The 22,412-nt window shown below is 38.0% G+C and overlaps 1 protein-coding gene across 6 annotated transcripts in view; it reads right to left on the minus strand.

Moving 5' to 3' along the window:
- Cacnb2 (calcium voltage-gated channel auxiliary subunit beta 2) overlaps positions 1–22,412 on the minus strand; it is a 351,637-nt gene that overhangs the window by 322,763 nt on the left and 6,462 nt on the right. For all 6 annotated transcript variants that reach the window (XM_027928530.2, XM_027928532.2, XM_027928529.2 and 3 more), the window contains exon 2: positions 20,508–20,600. In XM_027928530.2, the coding sequence (XP_027784331.1) occupies positions 20,508–20,600 (93 nt within the window). The remainder of the gene's footprint in view (positions 1–20,507; positions 20,601–22,412) is intronic.

A 22,412-nucleotide genomic window follows, 5' to 3' on the forward strand; every position in this document is an offset into this window, starting at 1 on the left:
AGTTCCATCCCTGAAATGAGGACTAAGTTCTTCATAGAGAGGAGACAGGGCACTGGTGCAACATCTACTTCACTCTGCACATTGAATGTGGGGCGGGACAAAGAGACATTTAAATAAACATCACATATAACAGACATTAGTTATTTCCACCAATTATGTGCTTGTCCAGCATCCTTTTTTAAATTTTTTCCAATAACATCCTCACCCTCCTTTCTTGGTTGATTGCACTTTCTCTGCTCTAACCACACTATCACATATACTATCTTTGATCCAAACTGATTCATCATGGTATTTCATTCTTTCCCATGAGATAGGTCCTAAAGGTGGTGTGTGAACTATGTAGGTTAAGTAAGTTCTTCTGGCTGGGGTGGTGGTGCATGCTTGTAATCTCAGCGGCTTGGGAGGCTGAGGCAGGAGGATAGCAAGTTCAAAGCCAGCCTCAGACGTGAGACCCTGTCTCTAAATAAAATACAAAATAGGGCTGGGCATGTGGCTCAGTGGCTGAATGCCCTCGAGTTCAATTCCTGGTACCAAAAACAAACAAAAAAAAACATCTTCTAGTTTGTTTGTTTTTAAAACTGGAATCAGGAAGGGTAGAAAGAAATTATCTGTTTTTCTCTGCTATCAAACTTGATAAGGAGGGAATCTAGAGTTTCCAATGACGGCATATCCCTGCCTGCATGAGGAATCTTGTCTGTGGTAAGACAGAATCAAGCACCTATGCAGGAGGTATGTTATTAACAGCATCCTACGGTATCTGGTAATATTCCTTTTACAACTGAATATGATAACAAATCCGATTTTGCTTAAGCAAATTTGAGATGAGGTTCTGACACAATAAAAAAAAAAAATCCCAATGTCTCAAAATCCTCAGAAGAACCTGCATGAAACTGCTATAAAGGACCCTAATGCCCGGCTGAAGACAAGACTACCCAAATCCACTGTTAAATATAATGAAAGAGATTAGTACAAAGGTCCGAGAGCAATAAGAACAGCAATTATCTCTGCATGTATGCCAAATGTGCTTTTAATGACAAAGCCAGGAGTACCAAATGTCACACACCCAGCATGAAATACCTTGCAAATTGGCAAACGAATCTTCCTTTCCATTGAATTAAGACTTCGAAAGTTATTTCCTCAAAACTGTATTCTAAATTTTAATGTTAATTCCCCCAATTAGTAAGATTCTGAAACATCTTATGAAATTTCCCTAAGATGTCAAGTAGTCTAGTAAAATCCGAAAACGTAATATTAAGCTAACAATTTTTAATCAAAAACATGACTTCCTAGTTTCTAAAACCAACGGGGATACTGTTCTTTAGTACCTCAGTGTTGCTCAAATGTTTCCAAGCACATGAGTGGGTTTAGTTAGTCTTCTTGTCCCCACAAGGGTTTGGTGTTTTGTTTTTTTCCCCCCAAAACACACACATCCTACACTAAAATATTCTACTGTTTCTATCAGAATGACTAAAATTTGATAATTTGCAAAACATAGTGGCAGTCTGCATGGCCATACATACGTAATTTGGACACAGATATTCCCAGGTTCACTCATCTTTATTGGGAATCTACCTATACTAGATAGAAAAGCAAACAGCCAAGTTTGCAGAAGGCTTGAGGGGTTCCAATGATGTTCTTTTCATCCAAGTATCTTGGAAGTGGTACTTTCCAAAGCTATTCCTAGGTTATCTGAGAACTCACAAGTCAATGAGCTTCATTTTCCCCAAGGTGGGCCTCCATTCTTTTCGCTACCATTGTACACTCCTTTGTTCTTCCTCTGCTAAGCGCCCTCTGAGGAGTCATCCTTTTCTTCCACTGGTGGACCATGTGTTTGTGTACCATTGTCTTCTCTCCCACATGTACAGTGAGCACCTGGCTTGGCCTTGGCCAATCTGTGGGTTGAAGGTCCCAGCTTGAATGATTAGTTCACAGATGTGTAGTTACCCAGTCACAGCCAATGGCATGCAACACCCTGTGAACCAGGAGGGCCTAGGCAGAAAGCTCTTGGGAGCCATCTGGTCACCACTTAGAGCACAGAATAAAACCAGCATGGGAGAAAGAGGCCAGAGATGGAAGGAGACCAGGTATCCCATGACATCATATGAGCCATACTGTCATTGACACCTGGGCTCTGCAGTTAAATGAGCCCATAAATTTCCTGGTTGCTTAAGCCCGCCTGAGTCATGTTTGCAATCTCCTGTGAATTCTAACTGGTAGTACTGTGTTTATTTTCTTTTACAGGTCAACATGGAGAAAATTCTGGGGGAAGGAAGTGAAAGAACTAAAAAAAAAAGTAGAAAGAACTAAACTCAACCAGAAGACTTTATTCAGAGGACAATATGTGTACCATACAATGATGGCTCATCATCAATCCTCTATTTTACAATGAACTAGAATGGGGTAGTAGAGTCATGGGGAATGTGTTTTCTGAATTATTTTATGTGAGCATAAGTTCACTTTATGATCAGACAGAAAAACTTCTTTGTAAACATAAAACACAAACACTAGTAAATCTTTCAAGTTGAATGACCTGGTAGATGAAAAACCTCCAAATGAAAACCTACTCACAGCATGCAAGACTCAAGTTACCAACCCATGGACTTCTAACCATCTTTAAATTAAACTCATCTTCTTTAAAAAAAAAAAAAAAAAAACCACATGCCAGGAATATAAAAATTAAAAAGTAGAAATAGTCTTGTTTTAAAATTACCAAACACAATTGTATTCTCTTATTCTCACTGAAATTCCATGGTATTACAGTGGTGATTGGTATAATAAGGTTGTGAAGACTACTCTAGGCACCTACTCATCACTGATTACAAACCACATTAAGCATATACAATCAAATAGAAGATAATTGAGATTTTTTTTTTTTTTTTTGGCTGTGAATGGACTGTAGAAGAAAAAGAAGTCTCAAGATGACACGCATTTATGAGGTGTTTTCAGGGAAACACAAACCCAACCAAGTCATCGTCACTGGCCTGTGTCAGGGTGCCACCTTTACATCACCTGTAAGGAGCTCATGTTGTGGGGGAAATAAGATGTTTGCTTTTCCAAGCAGATTTCTTGCACCACGACTTAGCTTCAAAAGAGGAAGCATGTTGATCAAAATAACCCAGGGCTTGTTTTCACACATTTGAGTAAAATATAAAACAGGACAGACGTGGTGGATTATTAGCTCCTGAAAGCAGGGAATGAAAAAAATGGCAGTGTAAAGTGATTAAAGTGTTCTCGATGATGTAGCTCCTCCCTCCAGGAAACAAAGGAGGGCTGGGAGGAAAGATTCAAATCTACAATATTATCAAGAAATTGCCGTGTGTGTGTGTGTGTGTGTGTGTGTGTGTGAAATGAAGGCCCTTTTACATAAAATGCTTTGCACAAAAATCAGCTTCTGAGGCGGGGAAAATCACCTAATTGTGGGCTGACACAGAATCCTCCTGTAGTTGGTTTACTCGGTATTACTACACACCCCTCAGCAGGCTCCCAAGCTTTCAAATAAAAATAAATAAACCAGAACCAATATTTTTTTAAACCCCAGCTATATGGAATATACAACATCTGCATGATTAATTTTTAAGACACAGATGCTGAAAATGGCTTCTCCAGCATTTCCACACCCAAGGGGCTCAGAAATAACAAATGAACAGCTGGGGCGTGGGGGTGGCCTGGGAACTTGCTGAGCGACCTCATTGCCTTGGTAAACATGGATTTCGCTCAGGTTGTAAAAAATCAATGATTTGACACCTGCCTCAAAGCTGCACATACCCAGCAATTGCTCAGGATTTCCTTCTATAGATTTGTGATAGAGATTAGGAGGAAGTTGAACTACCACTCCCCCAACTGGCCACCCCCCCTATGCCATTCTGCATTAGTAGCCTCATTTTCCAGAGGAGCTGAGGGTTGTTCTAACTTTCTCAGATCCCACAGGTATCAAGGAGTACAGCCTCAAATAGAACACTGTTTTCTCACAGTCAACTCAAACATGTCCAAGATGAGATGGGGGGTGAAGTAGCCCTACGAGAAAAGGGTGGGCATGCTTTCCTCCTGTACTCACACACACCTGCAAATTGTGCCATGATATCCATTTCCTAAGAAGTATTCTAGGCAATTTGACCTTTAAGAATAGGATAGAGGGGCTGGGGTTGGGGCTCAGTGATAGATTGCTTGCCTAGCACGTGTGAGACACTGGGTTCAATCCTCAGTGCCACATAAAACATAAATAAAGGCATTGTGTCCATCTACAATTACAAAAAATAACAATAATAAGGTAGAGACACGTGCATGCACCTGTCATCCTGGCTACGCTGGAGCAAGAGGATTGCAACTTTGAGGCCAGCCTGGGCAATTTATTCAGACCCTTTTTCAAAATAAAAATTTTAAGAAAGATCTAGGCATGCAGCTCAGAGGCAGAATGTTCCTAAGCTCAAACAGCAGCACTACGAAACAAAAAAGAACAGAGTTAGGGGCAGGGGAGGCTGGAAGGCCTGTCCAGGGCACTACAGACTTTCCAGTCTTGTTCTTAACAACTGGGAAGAGATATAGGAAGACTTTGGGATCCAAGAGTTTTAGAGGCCTCCAAGAATGGCTCTACTCATTTCTTTTCTTATCCATTGTGCAGAGATCCGGGCCCCTTCCCCTCCATCATCTAACCCTGAACCAGAACTTTCTACCCAAAAGAACTGGCGCAGAAGTAGCTATCCTCAAAATAAGCACACTTAATCTCTCAAACAGACTTCTAGGAACACATGCATTTGGAGATTAAAGCAATGGAACTCATAACTGTATGTAAATTAAATTGATTCAGGTCTGAACTACATTTTCAAGATTTGTCACTGTGAATTCATATGAGAAACCCCATGACCTTAATAATGTTAGATTACATAACTAACCTGAATCCATCCTAAATGTAATCCTAAAGCCATCCATAGAAGGAAAGGTACATACACTTGAACACATATAGTCATAAGACATAAGATCAATTTATACTTATAGCCCATTTTGTAAATTACACAATTTTCTCACAGACCACTCTTGATGTAAAGTCTAAAATAAAACACAAAATTTTTGACCCAGAAACCCTCAATTCTGCCAACCACAGAAAGATAAACATCTAAGTCAATTTAACATTAGTTTAAAAAAGCATGTCATTTGTTAATAAACACACTTCCCTTTAAAATGCTCCACACTAATAGAGAAAACTATGAAAATACACCCTTATTTGATGTTTGTTGGGAAAGATCACTTCCGGAACAGCTTTCTCAGAACCAGCATGCCACAGGTCCTCTGCACATGTGGAATCTACCCACTCAGATGGAAATACACAGAAAGCAAAAGACTATGTCTAAGAATGTATAGATTTTTTCATTCTCATTATTTCTTAAATATTGATCATATGTGTATATACCTGTATATATACAGGGATATATACAGAAATTATCCCAGAACAAAATGAGAGCATCTTCAAATCCTGAGTCCACAACCACTCTTCTGCTTCAAACTATTTACCTTGTGCTATTTTAAATTATCTAGAGATGATTTAAAGGATGGTCAGCATGGTTACCCACACCTGTAATCCCAGCAACTTGGGAGGCTGAGGCAGGAGGATCATAAGTTTGAGTCCAGCCTAAGCAACTTAGTGAGACCCTGCCTCCAAGTAAAAAATAATGCAAAGGATTGGGGGTGTGCTCAGTGGTTAAACATCCCTGGGTTCAATTCCCAGTACCAAAAAATAATAATAATAATAATTTAAAAGTTTAATACCATGTCAATTTACATAAGGGACTTGAGCATAGCAGATTTTGGTATCCATGGATGTCCTAGATCCAGTTCCCTTCAGATACCAAGGGACAAGTGTACAGTATGTGAAATAAGGCATTTTGAAAGATGCATACGTGTCTTCCTTGGTATAGCAGTGGTCTTGAGAAAAGCAATCTGATCCCTCAGGTGTACCACCTGCAAGGCCCAGGTGCAATACTTTTTTCTTTTCTTTTAATCTCAGACACTTTGTACCATCCATGTCAGGATTGAGTTGCAATACATTCATCTGCTCTCATCTCTCACCCACCCAACCACCCAAACACAGCAGAAGGAGCCCATCCTTTCCCACCCCTCCGCCTGCCTTAGCACAGGATCAACTCTCCGCCTGACACATACCTTCCTGATATCCTCTCCTAGAACATGCATCCTCATTCTTTATTATCCAGCTTAAATCTGACTTTGGAGGCACTCTATTTTTCCCATGGTGGAATTAATTAGTTCATTCCCCATGTGCCCACCACATTTTGCACTAACCTCTCTTTAATGGACCTTAAAGCATGAGTACATTTGATACTTTAATTTAGGAACTTTGTCAGGCACTTTACATGTTGGAAAATAAAAAATATGAATGAAAGAATATATGTATGAGGGCCACCAGAGAGAACTTAGTACAAATAGTCCATCAAGTTTCAAAGTTCATGCAGTCTTGGCTCGTTTATTTTTCATAAACAAGCATATCCAAAACAGTCAAAGAAGCTTTCCCAAATGAGAGCATCTTCAAATCCTGAGTCCACAACCACTCTTCTGCTTCAAACAAAAAAACCCTAAACACAGATGACTGTCCTGAAACAACTGTTTGAAAATAGGCCTAGGCACAACCTTTTTTAAAAGACAATTTCAATTCATGTCATAATATTCACATTATATTTTGCATCTCCATTATGGCTAGTGCTTCTTATATTAACTGCAATAAAAAAAATGGTAAAAAAAAAAAGCTAGAAGAATTATTTTGGTCTGTTTTGCGGGAATATTGCAAACATCTCCTAAAGACCATTAATAAGCAGTTGTCTAATAAATACTAAGCAATCCTTCCAAAAGAAGGTGATTGAATTCAGTAAAGTGCACTGTCTTTTGGTAACCTAAAAGCCCAATTTTCTAAAAACAAAATGCTCTCCCACATACAAATGGCCTAAGGCAGAGAAAGAACAGCCCACTTTCAACTTATATGACCACTAATGACTACTTCTACTGGAGGGGAACCATCTATTACTTGGTGGCACTAGTTCAAAGGGGTTTTCCATAAATTCATGGGAAAAGCCACAATATGGAACTAAGCAGCTGTTTGGAGCCATAAACTTCGACTGGACATCTATAAGGAAATTCTATTGATAACTGTGATTGCACATGGTTTTGTCTGTTGGAAAAGTTTTTAAAGATGTTTTTAAAATTCCAGAACTCTTTAATAAAGTTGTCAGTATAGAATGTCAGCCTCCGCCACCTAACTCTGATCTAATTGTGCCCGTCAGCTCTCAAAATGTCTCTGAAGAGGTAGGCAGGCAGATGCCATCTAAGGAATCTTTTCCCAACTTCCTTCCCCATCCCCACTCTATCTCAGAAGAGTGAGAAATTACTCCTGTGTGCACCTGGTGGGTCAAAATTCAAGCCCAGCCCCTCCAGCTCTACCCTGGGGTCCTCCAAGTTTCCACCCTTTATATTATCCATCACCCATGGCTTCCTCCTGCCCAACACTACTCATTTGCAGGGACAGGGGGTACTGAGGATTGAATTCAACGGCACTCAACCACTGAGCCACATCCCCAGTCCTATTCTATATTTTTATTTAGAGACAGGATCTCACTGAGTTGCTTAGTGCCTTGATAAGTTGCTGAGGCTGGCTTTGAACTCACCATCCTCCTGCCTCAGCCTCATGAGCCACTGGGATTACAGGTGTATGTCACCTCGGCTGGCCCAACATTACACACATTAAAAAAAAAAAATGTCCAAACCTGTAGCAAAAGTTAAAGAATAGTATGGTTAATCTTGTATAACCTCCATGTAGATTCACTATGAACATCTTTCTCTATATATGCTCAATATTAAACAAGTAGTCTCCTAAATCCTCCATAAACTTTGCCTTAGGCTAACTCAGCTCTTGGGACCCATCACTTTGCCCAGATGTTACCAGTGTCCCATCCCAGAGGGAAGGACCCTACACCTTAATCTCAGTCATAGTTGCTGGCTTTACGAATAGGATAGAGGGGTACATCAATTTAATACAATAAATTCTATGTACTTTTAAGTTAATTCATTTGTCTAAGTTTGTATACTTATCAAAGTCTCCACTCAACAGCACTCGCCGCATTGAGTTGTGGGAATGATTAAAGTACCTTCCAGAGTGGCTGGCAAGTTGTCAGCATGTGTTAGCTATTCTGTCATCTATTTTCAAATATATTCTTTGAAAATGCCCGATTACCCAAGCATGCATTTATCAGTGCATTTTTTTCGAAATGTTTTTTCAAGCCAGGATGCTACATCATACCGATCATGGCACAGAGGACCCCTGTTATCTGGTGCTCTCATAGGTCTCCAGCCTGGTCTCCCATCCATCCCTTTGTGTACTTTGACTTTGAGCATGGAGGTATTTACCACCTCAGAAACATGGTGCATGTAGATTGTCTTAAGTTACTGTTGGGATCCATGCCCAAATGCCATCTCACTATGCACTCCCTCCAGTTCCAACAGGACCTTCTTTTGCTCTTCTGTAAAACATGCATTTCCTACATATTCACACAAATGGCTGTGTGTTAGGAGGTCATGTTTTGTGTGCTATTTCCCTGGGCTTGTTTTCTACCTCTTTTTCTTGATGATCCAGCCTGGCCTCTTGAGCTCTTCCACATAACAGTGCTTCATCATGAGAGCACCAGATCGTATGGGAATTGGTTTTACAATACAGATGTTGAGCTCAGTGATGCTAATAATCCACCTGGCTGTGAAATCTTTCATAGGGCTTTCTAGACTTCAACACATTAACAAAGGAACATGACTTGAAATCAAACCTTAAAAAAAAATAAACAACATTCTTCGGTGTGAGCCACACCATGGTGAATGAATAAACATCAAATAAATAGCAGAAGATGACAAATGATGCTTCTTGTACAAGTAACATAGCAGGGCATTCTGACCCATCCTGTAGGCTTTCTTCTTGCAACAGCTCCTCCTTGTAGTTGTCAGAGAGAAAGATGAGGTGAGACTCCTACTTCCTCCCTCTTTTTGGTATTAAACTTCTATAAGCTTGAAGTAATAACTGCAAGACCCTAGCAAAGTTAACCATGTGCTGCGATAAATGGAAGTATAAAAATTACTTTTAAATAATCTCAGCACACTAGGAAGGACTATGACTTGGGTATATCATTGCATTTTAAAAGATAGCCCTATCTTTGCATATAAGAGAAATAGTAAGGCTGGGGCTCTGGCTCAGTGCTAGAGCGCTTGCCTAGCATGTGAAAGGCACTAGGTTCGACTCTCAGCACCACATATAAATAAAATAAAGGTCCATTGACAACTAAAAAAAAAAAAAAGAAACAGTAAAAGGAAAAATGTTAAAGTCACAGATTACATACTCGCACATATAAATGTTACATAGTTGTAGCTGTCATGAAATATGATTCATCTGTTATATCCATGCATTATTTGTATGTATTTTACCCATCAAATAACACTAAAGAGTGAACCAAACTCTGGGTTACACTGATAAATTTAAGTTTCAAAAACCTGAAGTCTTTTAAACATTTTATAAATCTGACATGTCATTAGTTACACGTGAGCAGGGCCTTAGGAAGTGATTTCATACTTTGGAGAAAATTAATAATCTAAGTAAAAATTCACATGAAAAAGATAATTAAAGGGGATTACTAATTAAGGTACTGGTTGAATTTATTAAATTGATTACTTTAGGTACTTTATTTAATAAAATTAATATGCAAAGTTATTCCATTTCCATATGAATTATGTTGACACAAGGTAAACTTGCCTTTTTACTCCTTTACTTCTCTAACAAATAATGTCTTCCAGACTTTGACAAATACTGACTCCTTGATTCAATACTAACATAAGTCTATTTTCATATTAAATACTTAAGGTACAAGGAAATAAAGTTACATGAAGCTAACTGTTGCCATCTGTTATGGGTTACATTGTGATACTCCTCCCCCACACGCCCAATTCATATCCTAACCACCAGGACCTCAGAATGTAACATTTGAGGATAAGATCTTTCTAGAAGTAATCCAGTTCAAATGAGTTCATTAGGGTAGGTCCTTACCCAATATTACTGGTGTCCTTATAAACAGAGGTAATTTGGACAGAGACACCACAGGAATAAAGCCGTGAACATGAGGGCAGCCATATAGAAGCCAAGATGAGGGACACATACTGGTCCTTCCCTCTCAGCCATAGAAGGAAGTACCCCCATGATACCCTGATCTCAGACCTTCAGCCTACAGCACTGAGAGATAACTTTATTGATTAAGCCACCCAGTGTGTTACTTTATTCTATCACCCCTAGTAAACTAATAAGTCGTCTATTATCTTTTCTTTCAAATTAAAAATTTACATGTTTATTTTGAAGGGAAGGGGCTATTAAAGGAAGAAAAGTTACCATTTTCCAATTTTCAGATAGATACCTGGACCCAAGAGAAATCAACAAAACTTTCAACTGCAGTGAAACATCTGTATATGAGGAAACACCAAGGTTATACCAAGAAGATGGGACTTTCTACCTTCTTCTCAAGGTAGAAAGATGACAGTTCCCAAGAAAGCAAAGTTGGTGTGATCACAAAACCCAGACTCTCAGGACACACAGGGTAAATCAGAACACTGTGCCCTTGTCAGAGGTCCAAGGGAGCAACTCTCCCCCTGCCATCCTGTCACAGGTGTGAAGGAAAAGGACTAAAACTTTCCTCTGTATACCAAGGACATGAGGAGATATTTACAGATGCAAAGCCTGATGTCAACATGATGCTCTAAAAGGTGATGAGAGATTGGGGAGGTGGTGGCAGGGGACAGGGACTTCCTGAGAGTTTTCACTATATCTTTCCAAATACAAGTCCAGGGAAGAATTGGCAAAGTTCCTCCCAACCTCCTGTGGTCAACATCCTGGTTTTCCCTTCCCTTATCCCCCACTCAAAAATAATCAGATGGGCAAAGAAAGAGGGTTAAGATCCGAAACAGTGGCCGGGCTCAGTGTCTTTTCCCCCCATCTTGGGTCTGGGTAATAAACATCCAGGCTTGGTCCCAGGTGTGGAATTATGACAAAATTGGAACGTGCACTTGAACTGAACCCTAACAAACATTTTTGAGACATGATCTAAAAATCTCAAAAAGGATTTTTTCAGCACCTATCAAACAAAGATTCCAGGAAAAAAAAAAAATCAATAGGGAGAGAGCTGATACCACTTATATGCATAAAAGATAGAATAAGGAAGAGAGAATGATTCCTTATCATACTAGGCTACTACTACCTTAGGTGGCACACCTGTGAGGAACATGAATAATTAACCTTAAGTCAAGTAACTGATCTCTAGCAGTACTCCTAAAAGTTTAGGGTTTAACTGAAACATACACTTTTTGTAAATTCAGTGTTTAAGGAAAGTATTTTCCTAGTCCTATTAGTTACTCCACAAATTAGATTATCTGAATAAATTTTTAATATTTCAGTGAGGTTAACTCATTGTATGATTTCTGAAATTTTGCATGGTTTAGCCAAGCAGAAGATGAATTAAATCAGGCATGAGGTGGAAAGCGTAATTTGAAACATAACGGTGAGTCTAAGAACATAAAGCACCTGCAAAAACAATTCTTGATTTTAAAGTGATATGTTTGTGGAAAAACTGTATGCAAAGATTATTTTAAAAGCCTCCATGCACAAAATAATAAAGACCTAACCAAGCCTAAATTGATAGGTGAGGTGTTCCAAATACCTGCAAACAACCTGGCAACAAAGATTTCTCATAACTCCCCCATCCTTGTTTTCCCACAAAATTATGAACTCATGAACATGCTACAACTACAAAATCTAAATTTACTTTATTACTTCAAAAAGTGCATGTCTCCTAAAAATAAAAAAATATTCTTAGTAGTACCTAGGCTTATCCCATAGAAAGAACAAGGAACTTCTTTATCCAAAAGCATTTTTCATACCAATGTATTTACAAAGAGTCAAGGGGACATGAAAGATTCTGCCATTCACAAAACCCAAGTGAATGCCTAATAAGATAGACATTTACAGGAAATCACAATGGCAATAAATCTACTGCTTTATTATTTATAGTTGTGTTTGCGATGAATACAGCATAACAAGGCAACAAGCCAGTATTTAAGGGCTGAAAGATTTATCCAACCTTAAACATATCAGTCTACACAGGCCTGGAGTCTGTAATCATTATCGCAGTTTAATCTGTCTTTGCAAAACAAAACTAAAAAAAATAGACTGTGTGTCTCTGTGATTAATCATTCTTATTTAAAGCCAATCTGAACTAATATAAAAGGTCCAAAAAAGCAGCACCAAGAACATGGTACTGGGAGACGATGGAATTTGTTTAGAATACCATGTTCTGAAAGTGTCATGCAACCTTCTGTTAAATATTTGGTTCATTCCATTTTGTCATCCTGATTTGTATTCTGGAAGCCCTTGGAAGCTACAGGATTATTTTGTTACAACCACAACATATGTTGGTGAGCAAAATCCCAGATTGGTTGCCGAGTTCTTCCCCACTAACCGCAAAAAAAATAATAATAATAATAATAATAACGGTACTTGAAAATTCCGGAAAGGGATGTTGAGTCCTAAGGCTCAACTTTCTGCACCAGGGACACCATTTGGTGCAACTCAGCAACCTATGAAAAACTAAATCAGTGTAAACAGTTCATGAGTCCTGGCCATACATGGCAGGAGCATATAGTGGAGGTCAGATGACAGTGTACTCTGAGAAGTGGCCATGCTGTGGAATGATCAAAATAAAGCAGAACTGGCAAGTCATCTCCTTAGCATTTGGTGTTCATCTTCGGAAGATTGCCAGGTACATAAATGTTGCCAAGGAGAACACATGCATAAGAAAATGAAGAAATAAAAGGAAAAAAAAAAAAAAAAAACAGAGAGGGAGAATGGGGGGAAGGGGAGGGGAGAGTGGGAGGGAGGGAAAGAAAATGAAGAACTTGGCTAAATAAGCAGTTACAGTTACTAACACTGCCTCCTCCACCCCCCATAGTTGCTTGAATTTTGATGACCAGTACTTATTTGCAGATGTACATAGTTTTCCCTGACCTTGGCAATATCAAAGAATTTATACAGTTAGCAGTTCTTGCACAACCACTCGAAAAGAACAGCACAAATGTTCTACCCTGCAGTGCCAGCCGGTCTTTGTTATTACTTCAATCCCACCTATTTTTCTTCCAGCAAATTAATTTACCCGTTTAGGGTCTAGTGTTAAAATAAACTTCTTTATTCTTTCTAAACAGCAGATCTTAGGGATTTTTTTTATTCTTTATTTTGATGAAGTTGGGAGAAAAAAAGATATAAGAAAATTTAATTCACTTCATGAATTTATTCCAGGAACCAAATGCAAAGGGCTTTAAGAATTATAGCCTTTCTAGATTTGTTATGATTAAAAAAAAAAAGTCCTCTCACGCATGTGTCTGTTCTCAACAAGTAGCCAAAGAGTTTATATTAGAATCAAAGACAATTTCAGTATCTACAATTACCTCGAGAGCCCAAGATAAGCATTGCTTTTTGTATTAAGGACCCTTTAGTACATAAACAACATGAACAATATTCATTAATATTGCTTATAGTGCCTAGAAGTCAGTGCCTTGAAGCTGTCTGGCCTTTAATCAATTAAAGTATCTATTAACAAAGGAAAGGCTCCAGATGACTTAACTGTTTCCATAGGAGACTAACATGACACCGGGTGTTATGCATGTGTCCAAATGAACTCAGGTTCAGAATATGGTGATTCATGGGCTCCTACTAGCCTCAGTCAAACCTCAAAACAGACTAACAGGTGATTCACACTCAAGTCCATTTCTTTTTATTTAAAAAAGAATGTTTGGGGGGTGCAGGCATAAACTGGGAATTTGAACAACTTTAATGGAAGGAGCAAGGGACACTGGTAGGAGTCTTTCTACGTGTCCTCCTTGAGAGAATTAAACTTTGTGATTTTCATTAATCCCTCTTGTGTTTGCTACAAAGGAGTAGAGCATTATCAACAAGGATAACAAAGGATCTAGAGTCAGCCACTTAGAGTCAAATTCTGACTCCAATCTCACTTGTCATGTGAACTTACTATGGAAAAGTTACTCTACCTCACAATGCCTCAATTTTCTCTTCTGTAAAATGGGGTTACAATTACAACAGTCAGTAAACATTTCATAAATGTTAACTGTTATTATTTCCTCTGCCATGGTCTATTTCTTATTTGAGTTTTAATTGATGTTCCAAATAGGCAATGGTTTTTTAAATAACAAACTCTTAAATAGTGCTTGCCAGGCATCAGAGATGGTTCTAAGCGATATAGAAATTTGGACATCCATAATCCTTACAACTAACTTTTGATGAAGGTGCTATTTTCCAGAAAAAAAATTGCTAAGGGGCAGAAAGGTAAAATTATCCAAAAGCCAAATGTACATGGTACAGCAAGAATACAATGTCAGAGTTCAGGTGTTTAACTATTACCCTGCTTCTTGAAGGAAACATAAATCTCACAGCATCATAATTTACATAAGAGAAATATGCAAATTATAAGTCCAGGAACTAGTGCACATATCACATGGAGGTAACAAAGGAATGAGACTTTAGGACTCAAATGAACTACAATTAACATTCAGTTAATGCTTTAGGAAAGTGCAAGGAGGAAAACATCTTTGGAATGTTTGATACAAAGTTACTTAGTCCATCACTTCACAGAAAAATGAGAGAGATTAGAACTCAAAGCAACTTTATTCCTACTACCCATGGGAAATCCTACTAATATCTGCCCCACAACTAACAAGCCCTGAGGACAGAGGCCACCAGGAAGCACTGATCAGGACACAGTCCCCACCCCATAGTTTAGCATGGGACTGATGTTCTGGAGGAAAATGAACTTCAAGAGGAAATTCACCAGAATCCCCATCTTTAAAATATCACCAATTTCCAATAGGTTGATGATACTCAGTGCCAGAAAGGTAGTTAACTGGTTAGATAATGGTGACTTGGTAAACTAACAAAGTGAACATGTCATCACTGCAATAATTCTTAATGCAACTATAATCTTGTTTCAGAACCTAAAGTAGACACTTATCTATACTATAAGCAATTTTTTTTAAGACTCATGAATCTTCCTAGTAAGTTCAATTAGGGTATCACAGATAATGTCCACAAAATAATAATCATCATCAACCAGAAATGTCAGAAAAAATAAACCATGTGTAAATGCATTTATTCTTTTTATTTGTAGCTTTTCTTCATGTTCATATTCTGATATGTTCCAATATGTTTCAGTTTTTCAGTAAATAGATTGGTGTTTTTGTTTTGTTTTAATTCTAGGATTGAACTTAGGAGCACTCGACCACTGAGCCACATCCCCAGCCCTATTTTGTATTTTATTTAGAGACAGGGTCTGAGTTGCTTAGCGCCTTGCTGTTGCTAAGGCTGGCTTTGAACTTGCGATCATACCATCTCAGCCTCTAAAGCTGCTGGGATTACAGGCATGTGCCACCGTGTCCAGGGATAAGATAGTTTTAACCAAATAGCTAGAAATCTAGATATTAGGACTAATGGGATATTTACTACAAAGAATAAGTGCTTTCAGGTTATATTCAATATTCCATAGATGTTCCCCAGATCCAGCCACAGGGAATTTGTAGCTTTTTTTAAAATTATGAAATGGTTATTAATACCACAATGAGCTTCCACGACACTGTCACAGAAAGGCTGGAATGAAAAAGATTAACATCAAGTATTGGCTAGGATGTGAACACCTGAAACTGTCATATGCTGCTTGTGGGAATGCAAATTGGTACAACCACTTTGGAAAGCATTCACCATATTTACTTTAGTAGAATGCATGCATATCTTATGATCTAGCAAAGAACAAAAATACATCCCTGTGTTTATCAAATATACATACAAGAATTGAAAAAAGCAGCATTGCCCTCAATAACCCCAATTGGAAATAACATTCATCAAGCACAGATCATATAAAGCATCGAGGGCAGATCCATACAATGGAAAGCTGTACAACAAAGAAATGAATCACTAAAATGAACACAATAAATAAAACTGTCACGGTTGTTAAAAGAACTCAGACACAAAAGAATTGATTTATGTAAAACTTTGAAGCCAGGCAAGAGGATGGTCTTAGAAGGAACGGTGGCTACCTTTAGTGAAGGAGGGAATACAGATTGAGAAGGGCCACAAGGGGTACACCTGGGGCACTTGTAATGCTTACTTTTCACCTGGTGGTTCTACTAGTGTGATGATTATATAAAATTCAGAGCCAACACTTGATTTGTGCCTTTCTTGGCATATATATCACATCAATAAAAGAATTACTTTTAAAAATTAAGAAAAAGCCAGGTATGGTGGCACATGCCTATAATCCCAGCCATTTCAGAGGCTGAGGCAGGAGGATCACAAGTTTGAGGCCATTTAACAAGAACTTGTCTAAAAATAAAAAGGGCCAGGGATGTAGCTCATTGTTAAAGCATCCCTGGGTTCAGTTCCCAATACCAAAAAGAAAAAAAGGCGGGGGGAAGCCTACTTGCAAGCCTGATTGTATGTACATCTCTATTCGCGTGCTCGAGCTCCATAGCAGAGTGTCAAAGGATGATTTAAGCCACAGAAATGAATGTTCTTACGGTCTGGAGGCTGAAAGTCCAAGATCAAGGGGCCAATAGAGCTGGGTTTTAGTGAGGCCTCTCTTGTTGGCTTGAAGACAGATACCCTCTTGCTATGTCCTCACATAGCCTCTCCTGTGTGTGCACAACATCCCTGCCTTCTCTTTTTATAGGGACAATGATCCTATTGAATTAGTGCCTCATACTTCTCATCTCATTCAACTTAGAGGGTCCCCTCTAAAGACCCTATCACCAAATTTAGTCACAATGGAATTCCGCATAGAATTATTTCCCCTAAATATTTGTATGTATGAATTTTCAGGGGTAATAATTAGCCCCAAACAAACTGATATTCTCAGATTTTTTTTTTAAATTTAATGTTTTTTTATGTAAAATTTTTCACATTTCCAACCTCTAAAATTTAAATATTTGTATCAAGACTGCCTAATGTTTCCCAGTTGTAAATGTCTTATAAATATATTATTTATAAAAATAGAATGTGAAGGTTTTAAAAATCATAAAATAATTTTAATACAAAGACAGTAGTAGAATCTGGCTGTATGATATTTTTAAATAAGGTCCAGTTTTATTGACCAGTTTTCTAATACCAATTATATACGAACCCAGGCCACAGATAAGAGGTATAAATGATATACTTCAACAGGAGTCCCTTGTTTAACATCTACTTATGATAAACTGAAAACATTTAAAAGGTGACCTTTCAAATTACTTATGAATCCAAATGCTACTGTTACCATCTACCATGCATTTTATGTTTCCACCCATGCAGTAGGAGGTTTTGCTTATTTTCAAATGGGACCAAAATATGGCTATTTTAATGGAATAGAGATTAAATTTTCCCAAGGAAAATTACAACTTAGCTTAATTTTTTTTTAAGTTTTATATGGACACAATACCTTTATTTATTTATTTTCTATAGTGCTGAGTATTGAACTCAGTGCCTCACACGTGCTAGGCAAGTGCTCTACTACTGAACTATATCCCCAGCCCCAATTTTTAAACTCCAAAGTCATGCCAAAAAATGCTGGTCTCCCTTCTATGATGATGCAATTGGTGCATATGATTTTAGACAACTGCTTGTGTATGGTTATTACCCCCAAACCCATACCATAGTGAATACCTTGTTCTATTGAAATTCTAGGAAATGGACCTCTATTTTTGCATTTTGGAATATATATATATATATTTTTTGCCTTCTGTAATGGTTAATTTGAATTGTCAACTTAATTGGATTAAGAGATGCAGAAGATTAAGAGGCTTCTGGGTGTGTCAATAAGGATGTGTCTAGGAATGATTGGCATGTGGGTTAGTGAACTGAAGTAGAAACCCTCCCTAAGTGTGGGTAGCACTGTCCAATAGTAGAGTGGCTTGGATGGGATAAAAGTTGGAAGAACAAGGAAGATGCAAGCTGAATTCTCCTTGAAGGAATTCTTGATGGCTACTGCAATTCACTGAGGATATCAGATTCTTGATCCTTCAGTCTTTCAAAGTGGACTCTGCCAGTGATTCTCCAAGGAGTTTCTAAAAGCGTTTGGCCTTGGACTAGGGTAGCACCATTGATCCCTCTTGTTCTGAGGTGTCAGCATCTTGGACTGTACAGCTACTGGTTCCTCCAGCTGTCCAACCTGCAGATGGCCACTGTGGACTCTCCAGCTTCTGGTCATGTAAGCCAACCCAATAAATCTCCTTTTATAATTATTCTTTGTATCAAGACTGCCTAATGTCCTACGACCACTGTGGACTCTCCAGCTTCTGGTCATGTAAGCCAAACCAATAAATCCCCTTTTATAATTATACTTTCTGTTGATTCTCTTCCTCTAGCCAACCCTGACTAATACACTTTCTTACATTCTCACATGTTTTAACAATATATATCTACATTTAGATAGTTTAGCAGTTCTCACTTATAATTGTTTCTCAAGCAAACATGCATCTCTAAGAACATGTCAGAAGGAAGTTATTATGAGGAAAATCAAATTCCACTTATTTTATACTCAAATATGGTCATCCCTCCTAGCCTTGTGAATTAAGTTCACAACATTCCACAAAAGAGGAGTAAATACACAGCTAAAGGGAAAAATGGAAAGTGGGGTTCAGTGACTGCCTTTCGATGAAACTTTTTTAAAGAGCTTAAATAAAAATAATGAATTCTATATTATTAATTCCTATTTGCCATGTCTTGCTCACTTAAATATTGGTTTTCATGCAATTTCAACAAGCTGCTTTGGTCCTCATATGTTCAGCCCTCAACTGATGACTCACAGTTGTGGAGTTAGCCCTCCAGGTTAGATCTCCTTGTTCCAGAAACAGAATAGATATGTACACTTGAAATGGAAAAGGCTTTTGGTAACTTCCCTTTTGCTGATTCACCTAAGTAACTATATCCCAAGGTCTTTCATTCAATCCCAAGGACCATGAAGTCCCTTCTGCCCACAATAACATCATACCAAGGCAAACACCCTGGGGTCCTGCTACAACCTTCCCTGCTCCCTCTGACACCATAAAAACATTGCTCTAGAGCAGACTTCATTTGGCTTCATCTCTTTTCTTTCTAAATATTTCTTGGTAAACAAGTTTGGCTCCTTTGTAGCCAATTCTCTTAACTTCCGGCAATCAGAAAATTCCCAGTTGGCACAGACCCAAAATTTCTCCAGTAGCCTAACAGTTACTCAGACAAACTAGTGGTGTATGGAAATGCTGCATGGGGGAACTGATGGCTGGGCAGGCAGCATCCTCTGTTGGTGTGAGTGCAAGGAGGCAGCAAGGAGCCAGCATGGAAATTCCCCCATGCAGCAAGATGACAAGTTTAAGGCCAGCTGTAGCTAACAACCATGGGAACCTGAGGGAAGCACTTGGGTAGTGCCAAAAAGGGTCAACAGACTTAATAAGGCAAGGTCAAGTGTGACTATCCAACAAAAATAAAACCCAAAAGTTCAAAGAGGATTTAGAGAAGACCCTCCTGTAAAAAAAAAAAATGTGGGGGAGGTGGCAAGTGTGTAACCTAGAACCATGATGCAGGACCCAAGAAGCAATGGGGAAATGCGACATCCATAAGAAATGGGGCTGCTTTCCCAGTTGACAGATTTTTTTTTTTTTTTAAATGAGAGCACTGGTCATCAAGGAGCCAGGAAGACAGGTTCTCTTGCAGTTGCCTCGGTTGTTTTCCACTCCACTGAGAGGAGTCACATGGAGACGTGCTCACCCACACCTCAGGAGACCCGAGTCTCAACAGAACTACATGTGCTTTCTGCAGAACTTGAAGTCCCTTCTGTTAGCAAATAGAAGAGTGTTTATGTTAGGGAACCTGACACTTTCTGCTTAGGGGACAGTTCCAGACCACAGGACCAGAGTATACTCCACGTTAATTGAAACAAAAACCACATTTCCAAAGATAGCAATCATTTAAAGAACATCAGTGCCCCCATGTATTCCATTGAACCTTGGAAGTTCAACTATTTCTTGACCAAGAACAATCTTCTTTCTCAATCCAAATCCAAAGAGGAAGAAGAAAACTATAGCTAGAGGAACTGGATGTCACCTCCTCCCTCTCCTCAAAACCACCAAATTCAAAACCCTGCAATCATTCCTGCTGCCATTCTGTCATTGTTATGAAAAAAAAAATCTTCCCTAATGCAGCCAACACTTCCCCATCCCCAAATTGCCAGGGAAGACTGTAGTTATTATTCAGTCTCACTCAAGTTGAAAACATTTACATTGTGAAAAACAGCACAATTTTTGCTTTAATTCACAGTAAAACAATGCCATGTAAATCTTAAGAATTTAAAATGACTCTTTGAAAACATTAATTCCATTTTAACATACATTTCTCAAAACCATAAACATGAGACCTCCCTTACCTGACGAACAAAACTATTTGAGGTAGTGTCGGATGACGTGCTCCCATCGGATCCTTTAAATCTGTTTTTCCTTCTGGCTCCTTTTCCATATGACTACCAAAAAAAAAAAAAAATGAGGTTATTATTAAGCCCTTTTACAGGAATCTAGGCCTAGTTCTAGAAAATATCAAAGGCCAAAACAAGTAAGAAACTGCCATTAAATGTGCAAATGGAAGATTAGTATTGGTGAAATCACAAAAATTTCTGATAAGTATATGGGGGAAAACATTTAATAATTTCTAGACAAAACATTTAATAATTAATGAACAGAAACAATTTACACTATCTGCAAATACATTAGCAGCTGAGTAGCAAAAGATGCTAAAGATAAAGCATTTAAAAATAAGCATTTAAGACATTAAAGATGATTTGTTTCAACAATAGGATCCAGCTGAACAGACATCTACAAATGAACTTGCTTTTTCTATTATATCTACAGTTTACATTTGAGCTCTGAAAATACACTATGTCAATCTATGTGTAATTCCAAGCATAAATTTATTGCAAATATTAAATATTAAAACAAATGAAAAATTGTCCAATGCCGAGCTTTAGAGTTAAAAATACATACATGAAAATCCTGCCTATAGAAGACCTTGAGCAAATTTAACCTTTGCAAGCATCATTTTTCTCATCTTTAAAATGGGGCTGTTTTAAGTAATAACTAAAATAATGTATTTATAACATTTAGAACAACATCTAGTACATGGTGAAGGTTCAGAATAATATATGAAAAGCAATCCCACATGAAGGCTGGAAAGTAAGGGGACAGATTGGGCTAAAGAATATAATATAATGGCAATTATTAGACTCATAGCATCACTGAATTATCCCAATACACACTCATGTTCTAGTTATAAAGTAATAAGGTTTTCATTAAAGTAAAAATATAGCCAGGTGCAGTAGTACACGCCTATAATCCCTGAGGCACTGGAGGTTGAAGCAGGAGGATCCTGAGTTCAAAGCCAGCCTCAGCAACAGCAAACTGCTAAGCAACTCAGTGAGACCCTGTCTCTAAATAAAATACAAAATAGGGCTGGGGATGTGGCTCAGTGGTTGAGTACCCTTGACTTCAATTCCTGATACCCCCCAAAATAAAAAACAAAAATATAACCCAAAATATACATAGCAACTTAAGCAAGCTGAAATCTAAACATTTTGTTATGAGAAATTTAGGTAAATTTGCAATCAGTGAGAGGGTCGTGTTATATTAAAGCAAAAGTTTTTCTTAAATATGTTTGTTCTCTTCTAAGGATCTAAGGGATTTATGTAATACAAATGTGTTTCCATGACATTTAATTAACTCTGAACTTCATAAAAGGAAAGACAAGCTAGGCTGGGCTTTCATAATGTAATATACAAGGCTCTTCTCACTTCACAGCTTATTCTTCTTTCTTACATAAACATTACTCAGTAAACTGTTGAAAAATAACATTCTTTTAACTATGCTCTTCCTTTTCCAATTATTATGTAAAGGGTTAGACAGAAGTATCTGACAAGGCCTAAGAAGGCAAAAATCAGGTATGAATCTCCTTAAAATTATTTTTTAAAATTTACATTATTCCAGATATAAAAATGCCTATTATCTTGAAAGCATTGTTAATGCCTAACATGTTTCTTATGGGAGGGTTGGGGACAATCTATGTTAAATATACTATCTTCATGAGGAAGAGCAATTATTTTTGAGAGCAAAGAAAATACCACTTTGTATCCTTTTTCCTTCTGGGACCATTTTGAAATAGGAGAAGAGTGTCTTTGCTGTTTTGTTATTTCAGCTTTTTAACGATAACTATTTTACTGTTCAGCTGCTTGGGTGTCTTCAGCTTTTTCATGGCTGCTCATAATTACACAATATGCACTGTGAGA

The sequence above is a fragment of the Marmota flaviventris genome, chromosome 12, assembly GCF_047511675.1.
Source record: "Marmota flaviventris isolate mMarFla1 chromosome 12, mMarFla1.hap1, whole genome shotgun sequence".
NCBI lineage: Eukaryota > Metazoa > Chordata > Mammalia > Rodentia > Sciuridae > Marmota > Marmota flaviventris.